The sequence below is a fragment of the Ophidiomyces ophidiicola genome (assembly GCF_022830035.1).
Source record: "Ophidiomyces ophidiicola strain CBS 122913 chromosome Unknown scaffold_34, whole genome shotgun sequence".
NCBI lineage: Eukaryota > Fungi > Ascomycota > Eurotiomycetes > Onygenales > Onygenaceae > Ophidiomyces > Ophidiomyces ophidiicola.
The window spans coordinates 11841-36761 of NW_026054674.1; the positions used below are offsets into that span (position 1 = coordinate 11841).

The 24921-nt window shown below is 50.0% G+C and overlaps 3 protein-coding genes and 1 non-coding gene across 4 annotated transcripts; 3 read left to right on the forward strand and 1 right to left on the reverse strand.

Annotated features, from left to right (window-relative positions):
* Positions 1–4034: 4034 nt before the first annotated feature.
* Positions 4035–7002, forward strand: LOZ57_005951 (uncharacterized protein; the record flags this gene model as incomplete). The annotated part of the gene is made up of 3 exons (XM_049254977.1): positions 4035–4242; positions 4296–5041; positions 5092–7002. 3 exons carry the CDS (start codon positions 4035–4037, stop codon positions 7000–7002), a joined length of 2865 nt encoding a protein of 954 aa, XP_049105984.1.
* An 862-nt stretch (positions 7003–7864) lies between these two features.
* Positions 7865–10854, forward strand: LOZ57_005952 (uncharacterized protein; the record flags this gene model as incomplete). The annotated part of the gene is made up of 3 exons (XM_049254978.1): positions 7865–7966; positions 8070–10679; positions 10753–10854. 3 exons carry the CDS (start codon positions 7865–7867, stop codon positions 10852–10854), a joined length of 2814 nt encoding a protein of 937 aa, XP_049105985.1.
* Positions 10855–11771: 917 nt separating this feature from the next.
* LOZ57_005953 (uncharacterized protein) lies at positions 11772–14483 on the forward strand (the record flags this gene model as incomplete). Its single annotated transcript, XM_049254979.1, has 5 exons — positions 11772–11820; positions 12045–12963; positions 13017–13536; positions 13588–13731; positions 13791–14483. The coding sequence occupies 5 exons, from the start codon at positions 11772–11774 to the stop codon at positions 14481–14483; spliced, it is 2325 nt and encodes a 774-aa protein (XP_049105986.1).
* Positions 14484–14753: 270 nt separating this feature from the next.
* Positions 14754–14843, reverse strand: LOZ57_005954. Its single transcript has one exon. It is a non-coding gene; the product is annotated as a tRNA-Ser (tRNA).
* Between the last annotated feature and the right edge of the window lie 10078 nt (positions 14844–24921).

Below are 24921 nucleotides of genomic sequence, written 5' to 3' on the forward strand. Positions count from 1 at the left end.
TCCAATTTAATGCTTCTTTGTAGTTCAGTAAATATGCTTCAATTGCTTGATTCTTTGACCTGTCTTCTAGAATTTTGAATCTCTCTACTAGTCTAGCTTTCAATTGAGAAGCATTCACTGCATTTCTAGCATATAGAGCTTTCAGATGTTCTTTTGCAGTAGCTTCTACACCATCTGATTCACTTGTTGTAAGAATTCTCAGAGATGAATCTACACAGTCTCTTATTGTCTTCTGTAGCTCTTGCATCACTAAGATTCTCTTCTTCCAAGTTCTGTATTGATCTCTTTGCATATTCCTTGCATGTTTCATATCTGCAGAAGTTGCAGTTTCTTCAGTTTTCCCAGAAGAAAGAAAATTCTCTATAATGAGTTTCTGAAGTTTGGGATGCATTTCTTTTATCAGATTGACATATGGCCACAATTGATGGAGATTTGCTAGATGCTTGATGTCTTCAATTCATTCTTCTCAATCATCAGAACTATTCAGCATAACAACTCTTCTAGATGATTTATTCATTTTTAATTAATTATTGAAGTGAGACATTGACCCTAGATTATGGTTTTCTGTAGGCTTAGATCAGTAAAAATTATATAGATGTGTTAGATCTCTGTGAACTCTGCAATTAAGGTTTAAGCTTAAATAGGGGGTTCAATGTATGATCTCAAGATACTTAATAGTGACCTCTATTTATATGGGTAACAAGAGTAAAATAAAGTATCTTGAATGTATCTTTAGATAACAACCAAATCCTTGAAAGAGCCTGGGCTCATAACTATTGGACAACACAGAAGCACATGATGATCATGTGACTGAGCATCTATAATATTGCATCTAGATCTGCTCCTAACAAACAAGACAAGAATACTTATAGACAAACATGCTATAACCAAGACTATGGGAAAAACATATGAAAAACCCCTAGCAAATCTCCGCCAGCCCGATAGTCAAAGATAATGAAATTGGTACCATGGTTGAGAAGAGGAGGTGGTGAACCTATGGTTCTTCAGTTCCTCCTTTGGAGATCTGGTCACCTGACAAGTCACCTGACTCCTGCTCAACACTAAGGAAAAGGGTCGCAAAGCTGCATTGGATGAGTAATCAAGGATTGGTTAGTTGGCTGATTAAGCGGAATATTATATCATCGATGCTAGTAATGTTTAACATGGATTTGAGCCAATCACAACAGTCAACTAGCTAATAGGATTTTGATGCAGTGTTGAAAACCATTAAAAGCATAGAGTACTATAGTACATCCTTTCCCGTCTTTAAAATATGCCGAATATATACTGACTGATAGGTCGCTAGTCATATATTATCAAATGACTGAGCCGCATATGGAGATCTTCACAGCTTTGCAGGATGGCAGCGTGGAGGCTCTTATTTGCCCAAGGCATTCTGGAGGGTGATATCCTCATTGCTGATTTTCTTCTCAATCAAATGCTTCAAGCACTTGATTATCCTACCTACAAACACCTTATATGTCAGAATGTCAAGTCGGCCAACATTCTTTATTTGACATTTCCAAAAAGCCACTACCACTTTTATCTCGCAGATTTTGGTATCTGCAATGTTGCATCCCATGCTACAACAGTTATTGACCCCCCCATGTTCATAGCCCCGGAAAGGGTGTGCAACGCAGGGCAGCAACAACTCCATGAGTGAATACCTGGTCCCTCTTTGTTACAATGGCATGTGCCCTGAATATTAATGACTTTCAAAACAAGGAATTTCAGAACAGTTTTCAGGCAATTCAAGCTGTCTTAGAGGCTGCAGCAACGCTGAAATTGCAAAGTATTAGGGAGATGGCAATAGAAGATCCTAGACAATGGGTATCTGCGGCTCAGACTCCTCTGAGGCTCTATGGAGGAAAGTATCATACTACGCCGTTTAACTAGACTAACACTCTAGTTAGCCCACCTCCACGCTCTGGAAATAGTCTAGGCAGACAATTAGATGAAGCTACATATGTGGGTTTCTATATGGAAGCTAAAAATCCATGTGCTTTGTAGATGACAGAGAGAAAGAAAGCCACCATGTTTGATACTATGAAGCGATATTGCAATATTCAGGTTTTCCTTAGTGATATTTAGCATTGCAGTTGCTTATTCTCCATATACTCTGGTATCTTTGACTTAGTTTAGATGCTATTTTTTTCTGTGACTTAACTCAACTTCGAACTACGGAGTACCATGGTTCTCTTCGCTCTAGTAGTGAATTATTCGGGGTGCTGAGAAACCAAAGCCTGTCTATGCAGGGCGAGACCAGCTTAACTAGTTAACTAGCCCACACCCCAGCGTTGCCAAGATGTGACCGACATGGGCTGGATTCGCTTGGACGGGTGAGATGGAGTAGGCCCACCGCTTTAGTGATCCCTATTCCCAACAATAAGGTCTTTGCCGACTCCGTACGGAGTACCTCCATTTCCTCTGCACGGAGTACGTACTCCGTACTTCAACTGTCTGACGGAAACAAATATGCGGAGCACGGAGCACGAAGCACGGGAGTGGCGACACTAGTTTCTCCTGAAATCAACTTCAATGTTTCGTTCCTTTTAATGGAGGCATTACATCGAAACAGCTCCTGACCGCCAGGTGCATCCGTACATAGATACGACCCCTGGTCAAGAAGAGGCCCGTCCGCCTCAATGTGACTGCAGAGATTTTGTCAAGTAAAACAACTACGCGGCCTCATTGATTTCATCTGGAAACCCGAAAAACTGCTATTCCGTTCGCCGACCTGGATGATGGCTGCTCGGTCCCACAATGAAGATTTGGAGTAGGTTGACTGTCATTGCTAGCATTGTGGGTTTCGGACTATCTTGGAATGACACTGGGCTTTCAAATTGCGCGGTATGTAGAAAATTCTATTTTTTCCTGGAGAAGAAAAAGAAGAGAATCTATTCAAAAGCAAGAGCTCGCTCGAGAATCATGCTTGAAGATATAGGGGGTGTTGCCTAATTAACTTGGGATGATAGAAGAATTGTTTGAACAATGGGCTTCAGCTCGAATGTGCTCCTCGGCGTATTGAGCACGATGAGTGCATATGCAAATCATCTCAACTTTATAGTTCTGTCGCCTGCTGCGTTATGATGTACTGCCAGCCTGAAGATCAAAAGGGTATGCTTCTTATCCCTAGAATCCGGTCAGAAATACCCAACTAACATTCCACTCGCAATCTAGCTGCTGATACACTGGTGAACAACACATGTACTGCTGCCACTGTGACCTTGATAACCGATCTTAGAGCTTGCGTCCGACCAACCGATAAGTCGATGCCCACAAATGTTTTAAATTATCCTCCCTCGGGTTCCACAGGAGGTACGGCGAAAGATCGCAATTCCCAAATTATTATTATCATTGTAGCGACACTGGGAGCTGTTGTTGTATGTATCGGGATTGTCGGCACCTACATATATTGCAGGCGACGACACAGGGCCCGAACCAGGCAAAAAGCAAGAGAGACGCTGCAAGCGCCCACACATGGAATTGAGATGTATCCGGAGCCAAAGTTTCTTACCGACTACCCACCGTCATTTGATTCTCGAATGCCAAAGTATCCGGTGTCCCTTGAGCTTCAAACTGTATCAAGTCAACAGGCCTCAAGCTCAGTTTTGTCTATTCGGTGACTGCGCGTGCGGCATAGCGTGGGGGGAAGGGCGTTTTTGGAATAGCGATCAAGCCTAGCATAGTATAATTAGTTGGTACAGAATAATCCGCAGCAGATTTCCATTTCATCAGAGAGTTTCTGAGTTCAGACTTGCAAGATCTGGGGGCCCTCTCCCCGTCGTATTTCTTCATGCCCTCGTGATGCCCCCGAGGCCCACCAGTCACGTGCAGCGCCTATTGGGTGCCCGCCATCGCTCGCTGATACCATGCGGGATATTAACTAGACTGGCGAATATCTGCATAATGTGAAAGAGGGGCCTGGGGGATGCGCTGCAGTCGCACATAATAAAACTCCACACATCACCTCATGCTGACATTTCAATGTGTTCCATGGGGCCTTTTGTCCTTTTTCTAAAAGCACCGCTACAATGCCCAGCCTGGTGCGAAAGCTACTAATTATTGCAGCAGTTGATGGGTTGATCCTACAGCCGTATGGGAATGGGACACGGAATAACAGTGATGCAGGGTTTTCATCACTGCGCATTGACTATAACAGTCGAAAAATAAAGCCGGTGCCCTTGGGAGTAAAATACCAGGATAAAAACCCCCATAGTCTAGAGGCGCACGGGATTATCGGTACGTCCTGGATTCAGCAGCTCTTGAATGCAAGCTAACTTTGTATTCTATAGGCCTGCTCTCGGTTGCTTCGTATTCCTTCCTTATCTCGATCACTCAGCGAGAACAGGTCGCCCAGATTTTAGGCAAACCCGTTTTTGTAATCACGGGTGTTTCCGTCATTCCCTTATCTTCACAAGCGGATGCTTGCAAGGCCATATTGAACGCAAAGCGAGTTCAGCAGGAGAGTAGAAACACTATCTCTGAAGCTGACAGGACATCTGAAAGCGATACTGATCAGTCGGATGCGCCCACCCAAGAAGAGCCAAACCCGGATGCATTCGAAGATGCCCTTGATCGAGGCGAGCAATCTCCGTCCGCTTCCCTTAGCAGTGGAGATAGTAATATTGCAGAGGATGTTATCAGAAAAAGAGGTAGGTATCGCAGGTTTGCGAGCCAATGGTTCTTTGAGAAGCTTTGGCAGGGTGGAAATAAGACCCCTGGAGACCTAACGTTTAGAAATTTGAGTGATCCAGCCGCTAGCGGACGCCAATCTAAGGATTCTTTGAAGTACGAATTGAACGATGTCATGGAGTTGGATGAATTTGACTCTTCGGGACGGAAGCTGGCGCCACCACCCAATGTAGCTGGCAGCGAAATACGGACTTATGAACTGATGCCAAAATTTCTGCGATACACTAAAATGTTCTTTGGCTCGCGAAGCTTCTACTTTTCTTATGAATATGACATTACCAGGCGCTTTGAGTGCCAGGACCAACAAACGCTGCGATATCCCCTATCAACTAGGGCGGATCCTCTGGTATTTCCCCCTTGACTGAATACTTGATATCATCAGCTTATTGAATATAGTTCTTTTGGAACAAGCACTTAGTCTCACCATTTATAGAGTGTAACCAGAACGAGTTCGCCCTGCCTATCATGCAAGGATTCATTGGGCAACAAAGTTTCTCGGCTGAGCCTCTTTCAAGATCGGATGAGAATCCGGCAAGCACGAGTTCAGCCTTTATAGACAATATAGAAACGCCTTCGATTTCACCGAACGAGGAAGAAAGAAACAGCTTTCTCATCACTTTGATTTCTCGCCGTTCCGTGAAGAGATCCGGAGTTCGTTATCTTCGACGGGGAGTTGACGATGACGGGAATACGGCCAATACAGTCGAGACAGAACAAATCCTATCAAGGCCGTCTTGGAACCCTGCAGACAGAGTATATTCTCTGCTGCAATTGCGCGGCTCGATCCCTCTCTACTTTTCACAATCACCCTACACTTTCAAACCTGTTCCAATACTTCGCCACTCTGATGCAATAAACCAACTCTCATTTAACAAGCACTTTAAAGATGTTAAGAATAGATATGGAAAAGTTCAAGCTGTATGTCTCCTCGATCAGCATGGTGTTGAAGTCAATATTGGACAAGCTTACGGAAAGTATCTCAATACAATGAACCTTAACAGTGACTCGGAAAATTGTCATGTTGGCTACGAGTGGTTTGACTTTCATTCAGAGTGTCGGGGAATGAAATTCGAAAACGTAAAACGGCTTGTGGATAAATTGTCTGGCACTCTGGATGACTATGGATATACTGTTGTTCAAAATAACCACATTTTGAAACCCCAGTCAGGTATTGTTAGAACAAACTGCATGGATTGTTTAGATCGTACAGGTGTTACCCAGTGTGCATTTGGTCAACAAGCCTTAGAGGAGCAGCTCAAACAAGAGGGATACTTTATTGACCTTAAGACCAGCACTAAAACCCGGTGGTTTAACATACTCTGGGCGGATAATGGGGATGCTATCTCGCGACAATACTCTTCCACGGCTGCCCTCAAGGGGGATTACACCCGAACCAGAAAACGAGACTACCGAGGAGCGCTTAATGATTTGGGCCTAACGCTCTCCCGGTATTATAATAATATTGTGAACGACTATTTTTCTCAGGCATGCATTGATTACCTTCTGGGGCTTGTTACGACGGCAGTTTTTGACGAGTTTGAAACAGAGCTTTGTAGCACGGACCCCGGGATCTCACTGGAAAAAATGCGACAGAATGCGATAGAGACAAGTTGCCAAATCGTGATTGGAGATGACAAAGAGGAGCTTGTTGGAGGCTGGACCATGCTGAGTCCCCGGGAACCCAACACACTGAGGTCACTTCCGTTTGAGCAGTCTGTCTTGTTGCTCACCAACGTCGCCATCTATTGCTGTCGCTTTGACTGGAATACAGAGAAAGTCACGTCCTTTGAACGCATCGATCTCGATTCTATCACTAACATAAAATATGGCACCTATATTACTTCCACTCTGACTGAAGCACAGATGGATGAAAGGCGAAATGTTGGCATCGTAATTAGTTACGCGCCGGGGCGGAAAAATATCTTACGGGTGAATACGCGCTCCCTGCAGAGTCTCAGCGATCAAGCACAACTTGATGCAAAAAGCAGTACGGCTGATTGGGATTTCGCGTCCCTACTTCAAAGCCCTAATTCGCCATCCAATAGATACGTTGCCTTTAAGCTACCACAGACGACGTCTGTTACTTCGCCCAAGCCACCCAAGGTCACTATCAGTGAATTGGACACGGCGCGTACAATCTGTGCTGATGTTGAACGCGTAGTCAAAGAGTCGCGAGGCTCAACACTTCACGAGGAAGAACTATCAATAGTCGAAGAGGCACAGATAATATCGGTCGCCGATGCAAAGAAACGGACAGGATATTTGGAGCATTTGGTTTTTGATATTAAGAAACTTGTCTGGGCGTGAACTCGAAATCAGATACCCCTTTGTTTCAATAATTTTTTCACCTAATGTTTTTTCTTTACATTCATTTCATTTGTTGCCATTGCTGTGGCCCCCATTTGCGAAAGGACTCGATGATAATAGGCTGTAATGGCATTGTCTCAACCCCTGCATGCTGTGGTGGGGTTCAAATGCAGCAAAGTGACATGTAACTAACCGAGTGGCAAAACCTGGGTAACGAGCGCTTGTAGATGAACTCGAGAGCATAGTGAAGCAGGCGGTAAGTCAAAAGAAATGATTAGGAGGCAGCCCACGCCCAAGCGCCAGACAGACATAAAGCAGCTGGCGATGCAAGACGAAAGCGACCAAACAACGCAGGCAGGAGTTCTGCCGGCCGTGGCCGCTCTGGGCCGACGCTTTCGGCGCCAAAGCAGCGCCGCCCGGCGGCCCTATTTCACTCAACGCCAGCTCATGCAATTGAGGTGCCAGCGGTGTCGCTCTTCCCTCCAACACCTCTGTGCTACTTCCTTAGACTTTGTGCTTGGTTTCTTGTTTTACATACTGGCTCTTGTGAACCAGCTAGCTGCTGTCAGATTCTAACTTATGTTTTGAGTTCACCCACTCTCTAAACTAAAAAGACCCCTCCGAACCCTCCGTGGGAAAGCTAAATTCTACCTCTCCAGCCCAACATCAGACGGATAGTAACCACGGAGCAGGTGAGGCCAAATGACGATTTCTGAGTGAATCCAGCTTCATTTCAAATAACTAATCTGCATGGATTCTTCCTAGGTGAAACCCCATCCAGGAGGTGTTTCTTGTGCTCTCACTTTGAATCCTTTCTTCCTTTTTAAGCTGGAGGCAACCCGCCACCTGATTGTTAGGAAATATGGAATGGCATCCTGAGGAGGAGCCATTGCGGCAGTTGGCCAGGTTTTTAAATGACTCCTTGAATGCCTATGATCATGTTGCTCAGAAACACGCCGAGCAGGTAAGCCAGACATCTACCGCCCTGTCTTAAACACACCTAAAAGCAGTGCCGTGAACTGTTTCGCTCTTTTCACATTGAGTAACATATTTTGGTTCGCTTCTAGATGCTTGTTCAAGCAACATCATCGCCCGATTTTGTCAACTACCTTTCCTACCTCCTTTTTACGACGCAACCTCCTGCGACAATTGGTTTCGATGGCGACCAATACATTGTCGTGCGCGTATCCGCCGCGATGAACATCAAGTCAAAGTTGCGGGTAGCATATGGAACTATCTCAGAAAGCAGCTTAGGATACCTGCGCTCTTCCCTTATGATCGCATTGCAAGACCCCTCTGTTCAAGTGCGAAGGGCTTCAGGGACAGTGATTGCCGAAATGATCAAACAAGGCGGCGTGCTATCCTGGCCAACTTTGTTCGAGGAGCTTCTATCCATGGTCGCCAATTCGGCCGGCTCTTTTCCAATAACTACTCAAGAGTCGGCGATGTCAGCCTTACAAAAAGTCTGTGAAGATAACCGGAAGATACTGGATAAGGACTATCAGGGCCAACGCCCATTAAATATCATTCTTCCAAAGCTAATGGACTTCACCTCTAACCCAAGTTCGAAGGTGCGTTCTATGGCATTGTCGACCATCCAAATGTTTTTGTCCTCGAGGTCTGACGCTCTCATGGGTGTCCTGGATACATTTCTTCACGAGCTATTCAAACTCGCGAACGACCATGATACAGATGTACGAAAGACGGTTTGCCAGGCAATCGTGCAGCTCGTTGATGTTGCTCCGGACAAATTGGTTCCGCATATGGAGGGGTTGGTCAATTACATCATTATGCAGCAGAATAATCCAGAAGATCCAGAACTTGCGTTGGATGCCGCCGAATTCTGGCTAACAGTCGGCGAGCAGAGACAACTGCAGCCATCTTTAGTACCCTACCTTGGAAAAGTTGTTCCCGTATTGCTTCAAAGTATGATATATGATGAGGACGATGCCATCCTGTTGGCCGGAGAAGCTGACGACGCTGAAGTCGAGGACAAAGAGGAAGATCTAAGACCGCAATTTGCGAAGAACAAGGGTTCAAGATTACCTAGCACTAAAACACCTGAACAGTCCAATGGTGATGGGCAGACTCCTGAGGAAGATGGTGAACTTAGCGATGGCGAAATTGATGATGACTCTGAATTTGGCGAGGATGACCCCGAGAGCGAATGGACCGTTCGAAAATGTTCCGCTGCTGCTCTTGATGTCTTCGCCACCGTTTACCATCAGCCTGTCTTTGAGCTCATATTGCCCTACCTACGGGACAATTTGAAGCACGCTAAATGGACAAACAGAGAAGCTGCTGTTCTAGCTCTTGGGGCAATTGCAGATGGTTGCATGGATTCCGTTACGCCTCACCTAACTGAACTCGTACCATACCTGATTTCCCTTCTCTCCGACTCGGAACCTATTGTTAGAAAGATCACTTGCTGGTGTTTGGGAAGGTATTCTGAATGGGCAGCAAATCTGGAACCAAACGAGAAAACCCAGTATTTTGAACCGATGATGGAAGGCATTCTTCACTGGATGCTGGATAACAATAAGAAAGTTCAAGAGGCAGCCTCATCCGCTTTCACTAGTTTAGAGGAGAAATCGGGAGCTAATCTAGTACCATACTGCGAACCAATTCTTCGCCAATTCGTGTTATGTTTCCAAAAATATAAGGATCGAAATATATATGTGCTGTACGATTGCGTGCAAACACTTGCCGAATCAGTGGGGTCTGAATTGGCCAAACCTCATTTAGTCGAGATTTTGATGCCGGCGCTAATCGGGAGGTGGAACAGAGTGTCTGACCAATCTCGTGAACTATTTCCTCTACTCGAATGTCTAGGCTATGTTGCCTCAGCCTACGAGGACGCCTTTTCACCGTTTGCCGCGCCAATGTTCTCTAGATCCATCAAGATCGTGTACGAAAATATTCAGGGGTACCTACACGCAGTCAACAATAAAGCTCTTGATGCGCCGGACAAGGATTTTGTCACAACAAGCTTGGACCTTCTTAGTTCAATAATCCAGGCCATTGATCCACAGAAAAGCTGTGAACTTGTGGCAAATTCCCAGCCGCCTTTCTTTGAACTGCTATGCTACTGCCTGCAAGACCCTTATTCTGAGGTTCGACTTTCGGCGTATGCCTTGCTTGGTGATTGTGCAATGAAACTATTCCCTCAACTTCAGCCGTTTCTTTCCACTATTGTCCCAAATTTAATCAAGCAGCTTGATTTGGATTCGATGCGAGATGATGAAGCTATGAGCGGCCTCAGCGTGATCAACAATGCCTGTTGGGCGAGCGGAGAGCTTGCATTAAGCGCAAAGGCCGACATGGCACCCTATCTGGAAGGTTTATACCAGGCATTTGTGATTATAATGAGTAATGAAGAAGTGCCTGATTCGGTGAACGAAAATGCTGCTATTGCCCTTGGACGACTTGGCACTGGCTGCGCCGAACAACTTGCGCCGCACCTTGCCCAGTTTGCAGAGCTGTACCTTCGATCCATGTCCAAGGTAGAAGTTACGCGAGAGAAGTCTACATCGATTATGGGATTCAATCAGATCGTTCAACAAAACCCGAAAGCTATGGAGGCTTGTCTTCCGACGTATTTCCATGCGATTGCTCTATTTCCAGCAAAAGCGTTGGCGCAGCCAGAGTTTATGGGCTTGCAGCAGTCATTTAATCAGGTATGTATTTCATTTGCTTGACAATAAGTAGTTCGTAGATGAATAAGCTAATGAGTTGTTTGATCTATTGCAGGTGCTACAAGGCTACAAAAGCTTAATACCCAACTTCAACGCTTTCCTCTCGTCCCTACCGGTCCACGTCACCCGAAAACTCCAATCAATATACCAGCTATAGGACAAAATGAAACGCCTTCGTATTGATTGGTAGCGAATCTAGCAATATTATACAACCGTGTGCAAGAAAGTCTAATTTTATAGTACATAACTACCTTATACGCGGCTGACGTTATACGCATTATGAAGAATTTCTTTTGACTTCACTGTCAATTTTCTTTTTCTTTATTTGCTTTTTTCTTCCCCGTCTCGGCGCTATGATCCAATGAAGGATCAGGTGCACACTTCCACTTCATTAGGCATTGTAGATATCAAGATGGATTTTGGACACCGAAATAAAACGGGGGTTGCGTGGGCGGGACAACGGGAGGCTTTTTGGCACATACGTATACATACACGTTTCTATAACGCACCCTGTTTCTACGCCACTGTAGCGGCACTCTGTGCCCCATGCTTAGCCTCACCCTATCACACAGCACACCTGGGCCACTGTCGCGTCCAAGTCGGGCAGGCCTAACTAGTTAGTCACGTGCCAAGGCGTGGCGTGCACATGTGATGGCTTGCCGGATTCAGCTGCCCAACATCGCCTGATCTTTCGTCGCTCTCCCTCGTTGCAGTAGGCACCTCCGAACACTGCTCTTGTTGCTCCAGCCCTGCTTCTGAGGTGCTAGAGAACTGCATGAAGGCTGCTTTTATCTGCCACAGCATGAACGCCGGACCAGAATTTTCTACTGTGGAATTTTTGGGGATCCTGTGTCTGATTTTGTATATATAAGGCGCTTCATACAGGGAGCGTGCTAGCCTTTGGTGCTCTGTTATCAGCTTTTGCTTGTATATGAGGTTGAAACTACCAGTTTCTGTTTCACCAGCCTTAGAACCGATAAGAACCCTGCCATAGGCCCATGCTCCGAGGGTTGGCCCCATATCCACTTCATGTCCGCCCAACACGCTATACTGCCAGCCGAACCCGGGGCAAGTATGAGCGCGAAAAATGTTGCCGGTGAAAAATCAGGGGACAAAGCTGCCGGTAAGTTGTACCCGCCATCCAAGTTTCCGCGCTTTCGTCCTAGGGAGTTTGATAGCCATACCTATCTCTAGCTAAGTCACTACCAATGGCAATCAGATATCTTTCTGGTATCACGCGCAATGTTTGTTGGTTTGCTCTTGTATAACTCTGTCTGGCCGAGCCCCTGATTTGTTGACTTCGCGTTTATGCTTAATTTAAGATTGCTATATTCTAACTTACCATAGAAAACACTATTCCCGCGACAGTCTCAACATCAGGTGTCCAAACATTAGCGGGATATGGAGATATCCCAGGCAATTCCACACACGAAAGTCGGCCAGTAGGCCTTCGTGCTGTTGTTGGCGGGAAGAAGGTAATAGCGCGGAAATTGACTCATACTTCGTCTTCATCTCTGAACTCCCTTAGCAGTCAGATGGCTAGTTTGAAGTTGGATCCAGTCAGCTCTTCCCTTGAGGATGCGGATCCCAGCACACGAGTCAACGATGACTCTCGTCAAGCCCAACACTCACTCTTCTTGCATGTGTTGGGCTGGTTGCGAAATGAGAAATTGAAATTGGCTGAACGAAGAGGGACTAGCGGAACTGAACGCTCCGTCTCTCAAGTCCCGAATTTGGCAAGTTCTCAATCTTGTGCTGATGAATCAGAACTGGCCCTTGATCAGTTAGAGCGTATTCTTGCACAATACTCGAGTTCTCGAGAGATCAACCGTCCTAAAGGTGCACAAACTCCGAAACAGCGCCCAACTCTGGCCAAGGGGCTCCGGCGAGGGTCACTTTCGGATTCTGATTATACCGACACTGATCAGGCTGCCCCAAGCGCTGACGTTACATTGGACAATTCCAAAACACTGCTTTATTCTGGTGGCGAAGCAGATGGCGATATCGATGCACTTCGGACAGGCAAGCCTTCCACTAAAGATCGCGAAAGCTGGCTAAAATTCAAATCCGAAATTGTGCGCCTTTCTCATACCTTAGGAATCAAAGGATGGAGAAGAGTTCCCTTGGAAGCCGGTGGTGAGGTTGAAGTCATACGTTTAAGCGGTGCCCTAACGAATGCTGTCTATGTTGTCTCACCACCTAAAAATCTTCCAGTCTCTCAAGCCTCCGACACATCGCTTGTTTCTATGCGAAGAAAACCTCCTCCGTAAGTGACGATCATTTATTAGCGGACTTAAAGACTTCTAATGCACACTACAGAAAGCTTCTTCTCCGCATTTATGGGCCTCAAGTCGAACATCTCATTGATAGAGAACACGAACTGCAAATACTTCGCAGATTAGGAAAGAAAAATATTGGGCCTCGTGTTCTTGGTACATTTAACAATGGCCGTTTTGAGCAATACTTCAATGCAAAGCCTCTGACTACTTCTGAATTGCGTATTCCCGAAACGTCTAAACAAATAGCAAAGCGAATGAAAGAACTACACTATGGAATTGAGCTTCTACCAGAGGAGCGTGAAGATGGTCCGAAACTGTGGAGAAACTGGGATAAATGGGAAGACCGTTGTGAAAGAGTCGCGACCTGGTTAGATCAACAGATATTATCCCAGCAAGATGATGTTAAACGGCCAGCCGAATATTGGAGATCGCGGGGCTTTGTATGCTGTGTCCCATGGCCAACATTTCGGGCTGCTGTAGAAAAGTATCGACAATGGTTGAATGATCAATTTGGCGGTGAAAAAGAGATTGCGAAACTTTTGGTCTTCGCACATAACGATGTATGCCGGTCTTCATTGCCCTTTTTTTTCTAACTGCTGATAGTCTCTTAGACGCAGTATGGCAACCTACTTCGGCTGCAACCTAGCGAAGAGTCCCCCTTGTTGCTACCTGCGAACGAACACAAACAGCTCATCGTTATTGATTTCGAGTATGCATCCGCAAATATGCGGGGCGTAGAGTTTGCAAATCACTTTGTATGTTTAATCCAATTCCAGCTTCTTGAGTGATAGTGCTGATAACTCTTTCATTATAGACTGAGTGGTGCTACAATTATCACGATTCGGAGCGACCCTGGGGATGCCATACAAGCTGGTATCCGAGCCCAGAAGAACAAGAACGCTTTATCCGCGCTTATCTCAAACATCGACCACAGGTCATCACACTTCAAGGAGCTGACGGTTCTATGCCGCCATCGCAATCTACTACTCCAGTACCGACGCCAATTGGACGCGCAACATACATCAACAGCCCACGCGTGCCTCCTTTTGCTCTCGACACTTATGTTCCCGGTTTAAATCCGCCGCTCGCAGACCTAGAAGGCCAAAATCCTGCCGTAGAAGCCGAAGTGAAGAAACTCGTTCATGAGACACGTCTTTGGCGGGTCGCTAACTCAGCACAATGGGTTGCGTGGGGGATCGTTCAGGCTACTGTCCCGGGACTGAACAAGGCTCTCGATGGCCCTGACAAGTCGCCATCCGGACCACCCGAGTCGAAAGATCTGGCTTCTACTGTAGAGCCTGTTAAGGCGAATTCGGAACACGACGATGAGCAGTCCAGAAAAGAGGCGGAAGCCGAGGAATTGGCAGACGATTTTGATTATTTAGGATATGCTCAAGATCGGGCATTATTCTTTTGGTCTGACTTGTTAGCCTTGGGCTTTATCAAAGAAGAGGAATTGCCGACAGAAATGATCAAGCATATTAAGAAAAGGGTGATTAAATATTGAGGAATAAACGCCATACAGAGTAGATATTTTCTGGCTTGTATTTCATTTCAAATAGTATCTTATCTATCTATCAATTATGCAATTGCTTCTTTCCTATGGACTCCAACTTGCTAACTACTACCTGGTTAACTACCATTTTTCATCTGCTCCGGACTCCGTAGTTAACTACCCCACAGGAAAACTTTAACCACGCAACGAAAAAAATGAACAAAACGGTTGAACAATCCAACCAACACAAAATGGGGTCAAAAAAGATAATATTTGGATAAGCGACACCACTGAGATTCGAACTCAGGCCCCCGAAGGGATCAGCTTTCAATTAGTTCTAGGCTGACGCGATAACCACTCCGCCATAGTGCCTGGACGCTTGTTAAGTTCGGCCAAACTTAAGCATCAAATATTATAGCTCCAAATTTCATGAAATTTACCGCAAATTTAGATTGATAGCTCGAAAAGTAATATTTTTATCCCGCTACTGACCGCTACCGGAGGGTAACTAGCAAAGAGATCGAGGAAATTGCACGATTTCCGTCGAAATTAGGAGTACTTGTGCCAAGTATCAGCCTCATGTTTTTAAGGTTAAGGGTCGATCAACTGACAACCAACCTGTCAATTTAATCTGAGAAATAGGCGAGATGATTGAGGAGGATTCAAGTGGCAAAATACAATACACGAATCATTTCAGAATGTATGCTGAGAGCGTTTCCCGCCGGCATTTAAGATACGATGCTATTTACAGCCTGGGTGCCGGCTTGGGCCCTGGCAAGAATACAGAGAGAATACCTATCTATAAGGTACTATCGGAAGGAGGTTGAAGTGGCAGAATAATATTTGAACTTTTGTCCGGGATACCAAAACACCCTCCAATGGTGGCCGACATTTTGTCCCGGAATAAATGGGCAACAGGGCAGGATGAATACCCTTTCCTGTTACAACCATTATACCTCCTTTTTCGACTCCTCCAATAATAAAGTCTCTTAGATTCTCAATGCATGTCAGGGTCAATTTCTATATGAACAAATTTTTTCTTCTTCTCCAGAATTGCTCTTCGAAAGACGCGTATAGATTCATATTTCGGGATCGGAACTTAAATCGTCATCATGGGTAACCTGGGAAGTAGATACTGAGGTAGCAAATGATTTGGAATCATCAGCTCACCGACTGTCAATGTTAGACAAAAGGCTCAAGGAGAGATGAAATCTCTGTTCGGCTTTCAGAGTGTCCCTTGACATGACAAATCCTCCTGTTACCATACCCCTAGCGAAAACCGAAAAGGTTTATATCTGTCACATCTTCTAAGGTGTACAGAGGTGTAAAAAAAGACATAAAGTTCCCATAAGGTTAAATATAGGAAACACACATGAAAATGTGCAACACCTGAGATTCTAGTTTGTGCATCGTGATGCACAAGTTACAAGATATTGGGAAATCTGTCTCGCTGGAGGGCCTTGATACGCTTACGGAAAGTTGCCAAGTCAGCAGTCGCGCAAGATTCGGCCGTAAGCAGGACACACAAGGCATGAGAATGATCTGCTTTTTCGAATATCGCAAAGCTGAATGGGGGCGGAATTGGCAGAAAGAATGACTAAGCTGGGGTGCGATTAGTCACAGTGCATGCATTTTGCTTGATTTTAATCCACCGCAAAATCAAACCGCCTTCAAAACCAACCCCAGGCGGGGGGCAGAGAATGATGTAAGTGGTACGCCCATCTGCATCTATTATTGTTGGATGTTGGTGATAGTGGCGGACGAACAGGGAAGCACAGGCCACACAGATTTTTTTGCCGAAAGGCCACATCTAGGCCGTCTGCACCCGACTCCCTCCGTTCATTCCGCACACTCACTCAGCCGATGGGTCCCATCCCACCTCGGAGTGCGCGAAGGGCATGAGTCCAACCACCCTATTTGAGATGGTTCAGTTTTCAATGGCACGAGAACCCGGCGCAAGAAGGTTGCTGAAAAACTGTCCAATGGAGCCCTGCACCAGGCATTTCCAAAGCATCCAACAACCCCTCCCCAATAAGCTGGGCATGGGTTTTAACGCAGTAGAAGGCGGTCTCGGCCCGTTCTGAGAAAAGCATTGGTGCCTGCTTTTTAAGGCCCGGCAGGAATGTCGACCTCACACTGAACTTAGCTCCTGTGTCTACTCGATAGAGCAGCGAAGGTCCATTTTTGGGCATACGCTCGCCTGCTGTGCTGCTGTGATCCAAAGAATCCCGTTCGCACCAATAGACAGCCAGTGCAAGGGTGACATGGCAAGATATTCATCGTGGCTAGCTGGCCTCCGGAACAGAATACATCGCACATGATGACGTATAAGCCTTCGATGGGCGCACCGGCCCGTCAGGACACTCGCCGGCCAGCCCCGTGGTGCAACCGAGACAGGCGAGAAACTAGCGAGATGTACAACCCAAAGAAGCAACGGTGCTGGAGGCTCGAAAATTATGCGTAACCAACGGACGACACAGTCGCCTTCGGTCGAACGACTTTTCGGAGCCTTCAAGCAGGTTTGTGCTTCAGAAGAGCGACAAAAAAAGGAAAAAGGAAAAAGGAAAAAGAACTTCATCCACATTGTACATATGTGTCAACATACATGCACATCCATATGTAGCACAATTGAATCGACATACTGCGCTCATTCAATCGCCGACGTTTCTGAGTGCGCATGATAGGAGCACAAGTCCCAATAGGGCCGCAGACAGCCTGATCGAACCGTGTGGACGATTCCATTCCACGCTCACTTTCTTTTGCTTTTTGTCTTTGAAGCGAAACCGGGCATGTCATTCCTTGGAAAAAGGGGCAGACTTCCACAGCAACGGGCGTTGAGGTCGCTGACATCGTATTCCGCGGATGGACGAACGGAGTACAAGGCGCAATCTGAGCAGTCGCCCAGTAGAACACGCCGCACCCTAGCCGACTCAGGAGTTTCGTCGAATTGCCTGTATATCCAGATGGAGGTGTATGCAACAAGAACTTCCGCAGATACGACGCAGCAAGATGTTTTTTTCTTGTCAACTCACGTTTTTCGCGTGAATCTCCCTGAACAGCCCGCACGGCTCGGTTGAAAGCGTGATCCTGGACGAGATCCGTCAGATACGCAATCGGGGAATGGTCTTGCATTTATTTTGCCGTGCCTCATGGGTTTCGAGAAAAACGCCATGTGGGAGGGCGTGGGGAGATCGGTCAGCGCGAGAGCGGCACACACACGCTGGCGGACGCCCGCTCAGCCCAGGTGCGGTATGGCTCCGTGCGATTCGTTCGCATCGTGAAGAGTCGACGAGCGATGCAAGGGATGATTCGAGCAGCCCCGCACGTGTTGCTGGCGACGCAAAACATCCCCCTGCAGACCGGTGCAGATTTGCCAACCCGCGCGGGCGCGCCCTTCGCCGGTCAGCAATCTCGACTACGCTTCTGGGGAAACGGCCGGGTTTGCTGTCGATGCGGGCGGGGGAACAAGGATGCGCTGCATCCGCGGTGGTGCAAATGTCGATTGCAGGCCTGAAGGGCGAGATACACGCAGGATAGGGTGGTCTTTGCGATGCCCCGATCTCGCGCTCATTTTTGTGCCGTGCCTGCAATCCCATGAAACATAGATGCACGAATCAATTCTCCCAGATGAAATGAGCATTCCTGGGCATTCATACAGGGTTTGATTTGGGTTTTCCTTTTTTTTTTTTTCTCTCTTCTTTTTTGTTTTTCCTTTTCTGCGTCGGAAAATTGTGTTAGGTATGGGCGGATACCAGCCCAGAATACAGGCACAGTTCAAGGTGCTTGGACAGGTTTGCAGAGCTCAAGTGTGCTCTGTGATCAGCTGGACACAGGATGTCTCGCCAATACTGGCTAGTTATAGGACTTTAAGCCGTCTTTTTGGCCTTGGTGGCCTGCGATAGATGAGCCGACGCAAGGCGATGGCCTTCAAAACCACGCAACTGCCAACCCTTGGCAAGCATCAGTCGCTAGCCCGCTAGTTAGCTTCGACGAACCCGCGTATGAAGTCATTTTAGCACTTGCGGAGCGGTCGAAACAATGATTGACAAGGCGATTGTGGGCATGAAACCTGGCAGAAACCGGCGACAAGGTCAGCCGTGTTTCCCACTGAGGCTTTGTCGAGTCAGACAACCCCTCTTCTCTGCGCCCGGCCTTGATAGCGCCAGAACGAAAATCTGCAGCTCTCACAAACATGTTTTGAGAGGAATGGTGTGCAGATTTCTGGATCCCTGGCCACCTGGCTGCGATTGGCAATCAAACTAGATTTCTAAACATAGAAAACTATGCTGGTCCATGATGCGAAATAAGCAGCAGGGAAGCGAACCATGGAATTGATGGGGGGTTCCGATTAACATTCTTGAGAGTTGGGACATGGATGGACATGGTTCGAGAGGCCTCGATGCAGATTCCCCAAACATACATAAACCTAATCCTTTTTTATTTCTTTTGGCAGCGCAGGCATTATTGTTAGTATCATACCATTGCGGTGTTTATACCGGAAGGGCTGGAGGCTCAGAGGCAAAAGCTGAGTGGCAAAGAGGCTCACAGCCTTCGGGCTTCCCCCTTTGGCGGCAGATCATCGTGTCTGACGTAGGTTAGTTGCATCTCGGGGTCGGCCGCAGGCCGTTTAATGTTAGTGCTAAGACTAAAAAAGAAGCATGAATGTAATTATTATTATTATGTATGTATGTAGCTTCCCGGTGCTTGCAGCGCGAAGAGGAGCCGTGATGGTGTGAATGACGGGCCATGCGACCCCACGGCAATTGAGCGGTGCTGGGTTGCACAGCATGTCAAGGCTGCCGAGCGCGATGTTGGACAACAGCAGCCATGTGGACACCTGGGCGGCCACTGGTCCAACAAGCACACTGCGCACACAGCGGAGCGGGACTCGACTGGGATGGGCAGCAGCAACATATATTTATATATATCTCAGGGCCACTGCAGGACACTATGCACGTTCGGCTAAAAGATGTGCATGCAGCTGTCAGCACTAGACCAGGTTGGACGGGGCGGACAGCGCGACTCCCCACCACGAGAGAGTTACATTTAGGCCTAGAGAGTCAGTAGTGGTGGTGGTGGTGGTCGTGGTGCTGGCCTGGTGGGTGGCTTGCCCTGAGTACTACTGCTGCTGGAGAGGGATCTGCATGCAGCGCAGGACGGGGCGGACGAGCGGGAGAGAGAAGAAAGGCTAAAAGAAAATAAAAAAAGAAAGAAAAACAAAGAGAGACACAGCAGCCTGTCGGGAGGATGTAGGTACGGGTGAGGAGAGTGGGTGGCGGGTTCCGCAAAGCTTGAGGTCGATCAAGCGTAAAAATGGCCGAAACGGGAAACGCCGTCGCAAACGGTGAGTGGTGGTGCGCAAGAATGGGGGCGCCGGGGGGGGTGCTGGGTCTGGCGAGCTGTGCCTGGGGGGGGGGGAAGGGGCTGCGCGGTTGCACGGCAGCGGGCGAGAGATCGAGCAAGCAGGCAAGAGAGAGTGTGAGGAGGACAAGCAAGCGAGACAGCGTGAGGAGGGGGGGCAGGAAGGACGGCCGTGCGTAACAACCGCAAGGCCAACTTGCTGCATCGAGCAATTTTTGGCGAAACGAGACGTGAGCCGCGGGGTCTGAGTCAGGCCCGCCAGAAGAGCCGCCTTCGCTACGGCGTGCTGCAGCGCGGCGCCTCTCCCCGCACTACCGCGGTCTCAACTAGCCGTCACGCCGTCCTGTATTGGTATTACCGCCCCCCCGCCCCGGCATCGACGATCTCCTGCATTAGCGCTAGGTCTATTTATACCCGGCTCGAGCGTCACGCCCGGAGATTGCGCTCCGCGCGACCACGGCCGGCCAGACAATCCCTGCGGCGAGAGGGCGCGGGGGAGTGTTGGATGATATCATCATTGGGTGCTATCTTTCGCGCTGGCCGACTTCCTGTCTGGGTAGCTGCCCGGGGAGCTGGGGTGGTGGGAAAGGCGGTGGTGATAAGGGAAGGTTATTCTTCTTTTTTTACATCACCGCCGCAAGCCATATGGGTGGGCAGGGATGGTGGTCTAAATATACCCGCCAGTTCCGAAGAGCACCAGTCTGCACGACGGCGCCAAGGGCCACCACACATCTCACGGTCGTCAGTAGTAGTAGTAGTACTGGTACTGGGAGCGGTCGCGGTAGTCGATCGTTCGTTGGGCGCCGTGTACTCCGTACCTGTGCTGGGTACTCCGTATGAAACGCACATCCGGTTTCACCACAGCGAGATTACAGGCCGTTTTGAACCACTAGCGAGCCCGTTAGTGACTGGCCGTCGCCATACTCATACTGACTGGCGAGCTGGGGCGTGGCTCCGTTTCAGGCGCGAGCGGGCCCAGCGACGACGCGGTTAGCAGCGCGTGCGGGCCTGGAAGCGGCATGTTCAGCCGACCTTGCGCGGGCAGCGGCCGGCGGTAATTTTACGGGCAGAACCGCTGTTGCAGCTGGATTAATAATCCGCCCAGGGCCCCGCGTGATTGGGCGTGCCGGGGAGGGGCGGTGGGTGGGGGGGGGGAGGACCAGGGCCTGCAGGATGCCCTAAAGGGAAATTGCTTCTTGGGCTGTGAGTGACGGCGCGCGGCGTATCCCTGCGCAGGCCTGCGTTGCGCGCTGGCCTGCCCTGCCCGCGGCGCGCGCGTGGGTGGTGTGGTGCAGCGCGCGGTGCGGTGCGGTGCGGCGCTGCGCTTTTGGCGGCGCGGTGGTGCGCCCGCCAAGCCCAGCTCTCCAGCATCCCACCTGGGCCTAGCGCCGTCTGCGCTCCCTCTTCGCCTGTCTGCTGGCCCTTCGCTTGCCGCCACGCCCGCCCGTCCGCCAGCCAGCCAGCACGCGCGACGAGTCGTGGGTGGTCACGGCCATGAGTCGCGGTGCAGAACCGTGGAGGACTGGAACCGTGCCTTGCGGCCGCGAGACTTTGGCAACACGAAGCGTGATCGTGTGGGATCTGCCGATACGAAAAGCATGGCACGAAAGAAGCCTTCTAGAAGGGGCAGGGCGACGGGCTCACGGGCGGTGCTGGCTACCATCATTATTGATTATTGTCTGCGGTTTTGCCCGTCGCGCGAGCCGAACCTCCAGCAACGAAAAAAAAGCTTCTTTCGCCCAAGCGCCGGGATTGCCCACCGCCTGGCGCGCGCGCCGGATTGGCTGCCGGGCTCTGGGCCCCGCGCCCCAACTCGGTCAAGCGGGCAAGGGCTGTCCGGCCCACGTGCTCCGCCGCGCTCTCCGAGGCTGGCCACTCAGACTTTGCTCACTCTCACTCAGACTTTACACAGATGTCAACATGGCCAGGAGAATGCTGGTGGCCGACTCGCTTCGCCCCCCCCGACCAGGGTTGCCGTCGGAGAAATAAACCACGTCGCCTGTCGGCCTGCCATCTCCAACGCCGTGGTTCACCCACCGACGCCGCTAGCCCGCCTGCCCGTGCATCTCCCCCCCCCGGCTCGCCGGGCCCTGCACGCTGGCCGGGCGCCAAGTTTGGAACGAACAACGAACTAGAGAACACATATGCTCGAGGCCTCAGACTACCGTGATGGGTCGCGACTGGAGCTCGCTACCTGGAAGTTGGGTTTCAACTGAGACGGTGTCCTGTGTCAGCTGAAGAAAATAATAAATCATCATCATAACCATAATGAAAAACAGCCGCCGCCGCCGCTCCGATTGGAGCTCCACTTTTCCGCTGCTATTCCAAATACTCTGGCTGGTGATCGGCCAGGGCCTCGGCTTAAACCCAGCACCGTCGGCCAGAGCGGACACACTGCTCTTTTTTGAGGCCCGTCGAGACAGCTCGCTAGCAAGCGGCCAGCAGCAAAGGGGGGTGTGTGTGTGTGTGTGTGTGTGTGTGTGTGGATGTCGATCGCTCGCAGGCGGTGCGTGGCCGCGTGAAATACCCGGGTATGGAGCGTCGGCAGCCGCAGCCACGCTTGCGCCGGACATCCCTCTGTATGTACTCGCGCAGAGAGCCAAAATGTGATGTGTTTTGGCGGCCGCCGGTCCCCCTCGTCGTCCAAGACGCGGGCACCGCTTGGCTTCGCGGAGAAAGGCGGAGACGACGCTGCCAGGGCCCTGCCGGCCAGGACTGTACTACTGCTAGAACTACTCCTACGACAGATATTACTACTACTTCGACTGCGCTGGACCGCACTGCACTGCACGTACCTGCGCGCATCCTTCGCGCGCGGCCAGTTTAATGAAGGTTACCAGATTTTAATAGCGCAGGCTAAGGGCGGTTGAGCCCATCTGGTCGCCTGAGGCGGATCCCTCCCCCTCTGTTGCTGCGTTTGTTTCGCCGGTGACGTCGGCGCGCGGCTTGGCCGGCCGTGCTGACCGACAGTTCGCCTGCGCCGTGCCACCGTCCCAGGAGCGGCTGTTCTGCAGCGCACCCGGATATCGCTTATCTCCTCCCGCCGAGATGGTTGACTGCGCTGCAGTGCGACCACGTTGGAGCTGGGATGGGCGAGGGGGGTGAGGGAGGGAGGGAGGGAAGCATGAGTGAGTTGACGGACACACTACTAGTTAACTAACCAACCAACTAACTAACTACTAGTTCGCTCGCGCCCATGAGTAATAATACGCTCGGGCGGGCGGGCTCAGGATTTCGCTTCGCTGGTCGCGACAGGCGTGCAGCTGGGTCTGGTCTGATGCAGCGGGCCCTCTCTGGTGCTGGCTCGTCGTCGTCTGCTGCTGCTTCTTCTTCACGGCCCAATAAGTGTGATCCCTGGCGGGTTCAACCTGGGGAAGCGAAGGCGAGCGGGCGAACCTTGTCGTTAGTTAGCTCTCGCGCCGGTGGGCCAGCGAAATTGGGCCAGAAGACACGACGACGCATGCTGGATTTTCTGGCTGCTGGGCGAATCACGGCCGCCAGCCAACGGCCCAGCTTGGCTGCGCCCATGCCCGCTGGCTGGCTGCTGCTGCGAGGCTCCCCCTGGTCGTCTGCTGGTCGTGCCGGCGGGCGTGCGTGCGCGTAGCGAGTCGGTGGACATCTCCTCGCAACTGGCGGACGAGCCGCAGACCTGTGCAACCCGCGCCATGCCCTGCCTGGTGAGGTATGGATGCATTATTGTGATGGATGTTCCGGGTCGGATGCGCAGCCAGCGCCTCGTGGCGGGATTGCAATCAATCCGCCGTCTCGCAGCGTCCAGCCCGACACCGCCTGTCGTGCAACCCGCTGAGCCTGTAACTCCTCACTAACTAACTAACTAACTGTGATGCTGAACGCGCTCGCTGGCTGTGCTCCAATTCTGCGACCGTGGCCACTGGCCAGACAGACCGCCACACTCCGGCCGTACCGCGGTATTACACACGCCCGTCCGTCACAGCCGAAGCTTGACTGGATAGACCTGCGAGACGATGCACCAGCTGGCCCACCAACCTAAAATAAACCCAAACCCCGTCGGTGCTTTTTTGGCTGGTGCCTTGGACGGTTGGCTGGTTGGTTGGCTGGCTCGCTGGCTGCTTGCTTGCTTGCTGCTACTGCTGCTGCTGGTACTGGTGCTACTGCTGCCGGTGACGGGCGTCATGCCCATCCATGGAGCTGAAGAACCGGGGGGTGGGCGTGGGTGTTCACTATCGAAACCTTCACCGGTCTTCTCCTGCCCGTCGACCTGGGCCTGCACGCAATAATAATGCGCAGCGCAGTTACTCATCGACGATAGCCTCGCCGCCAGCCGGGCTAGGCGACCCGCCGCCTGGCGAGTTATTAGCCCGTTATTAGCTGCTGGTATTGTTGTTTTTTTTGATTTTTCTGCTTTGAATTTTTCCCATTTTTTTTTGTTTTTTGGTTTTTTATTCCTTTTTATAAACCGCCGCCGGAGGCACCTGACCCCCTTTGCTCGCCCGCTGCTGGCCATCCATTCCGTGGTTCGTCCGCCGTCGTTGTCTCTCCTCTCGCTCTGCTGCCTCCGGCCCCCTGGCTTGCCCGCCGTCCCCGCGCCCGCTGCACATGAGATTATATTATTCTTCTCTTAGCCTGCACGCTTCTCTCTTCTTGACACACTCGCAGCCCCCCCCCTCCCCCCCGCCGCCCCTTGATATCGCCTGCGTTTCCAGCCTTAGCTCTCACGCCCTCCCTGCCCGCCTCCCCTGTCGACCCCACTCCCGTCTCGTTACAGAAACGGCGCCGACCCTTTTGTCTTTTGCCCTGCATTCGTCCACTCTTCTTTTTGCCTTTGGCTCTCTTTTTTAAAATATCAAATCTTGGCTCTTGCTTCGACGGATATTATCCTTCTTCCACCCACACACACACACCCCCCCTGGCCCCATAGCTTCCGTTAGGGTCTCTCCGGAGTTCGTGTTGTGACGCCAAACCAAATTTATATATCCTATCACATTCCGCCGTCAGCCTGCTGCTCCTCAGTCTGCCTTCTGGTTCGAGACGTTCCTGCTGATCTTCTCGTCTCTGCGCGCCCTCGCCGGTGTACAAACTCGCTCCCCGTCCTCCCAGCATACCCTCT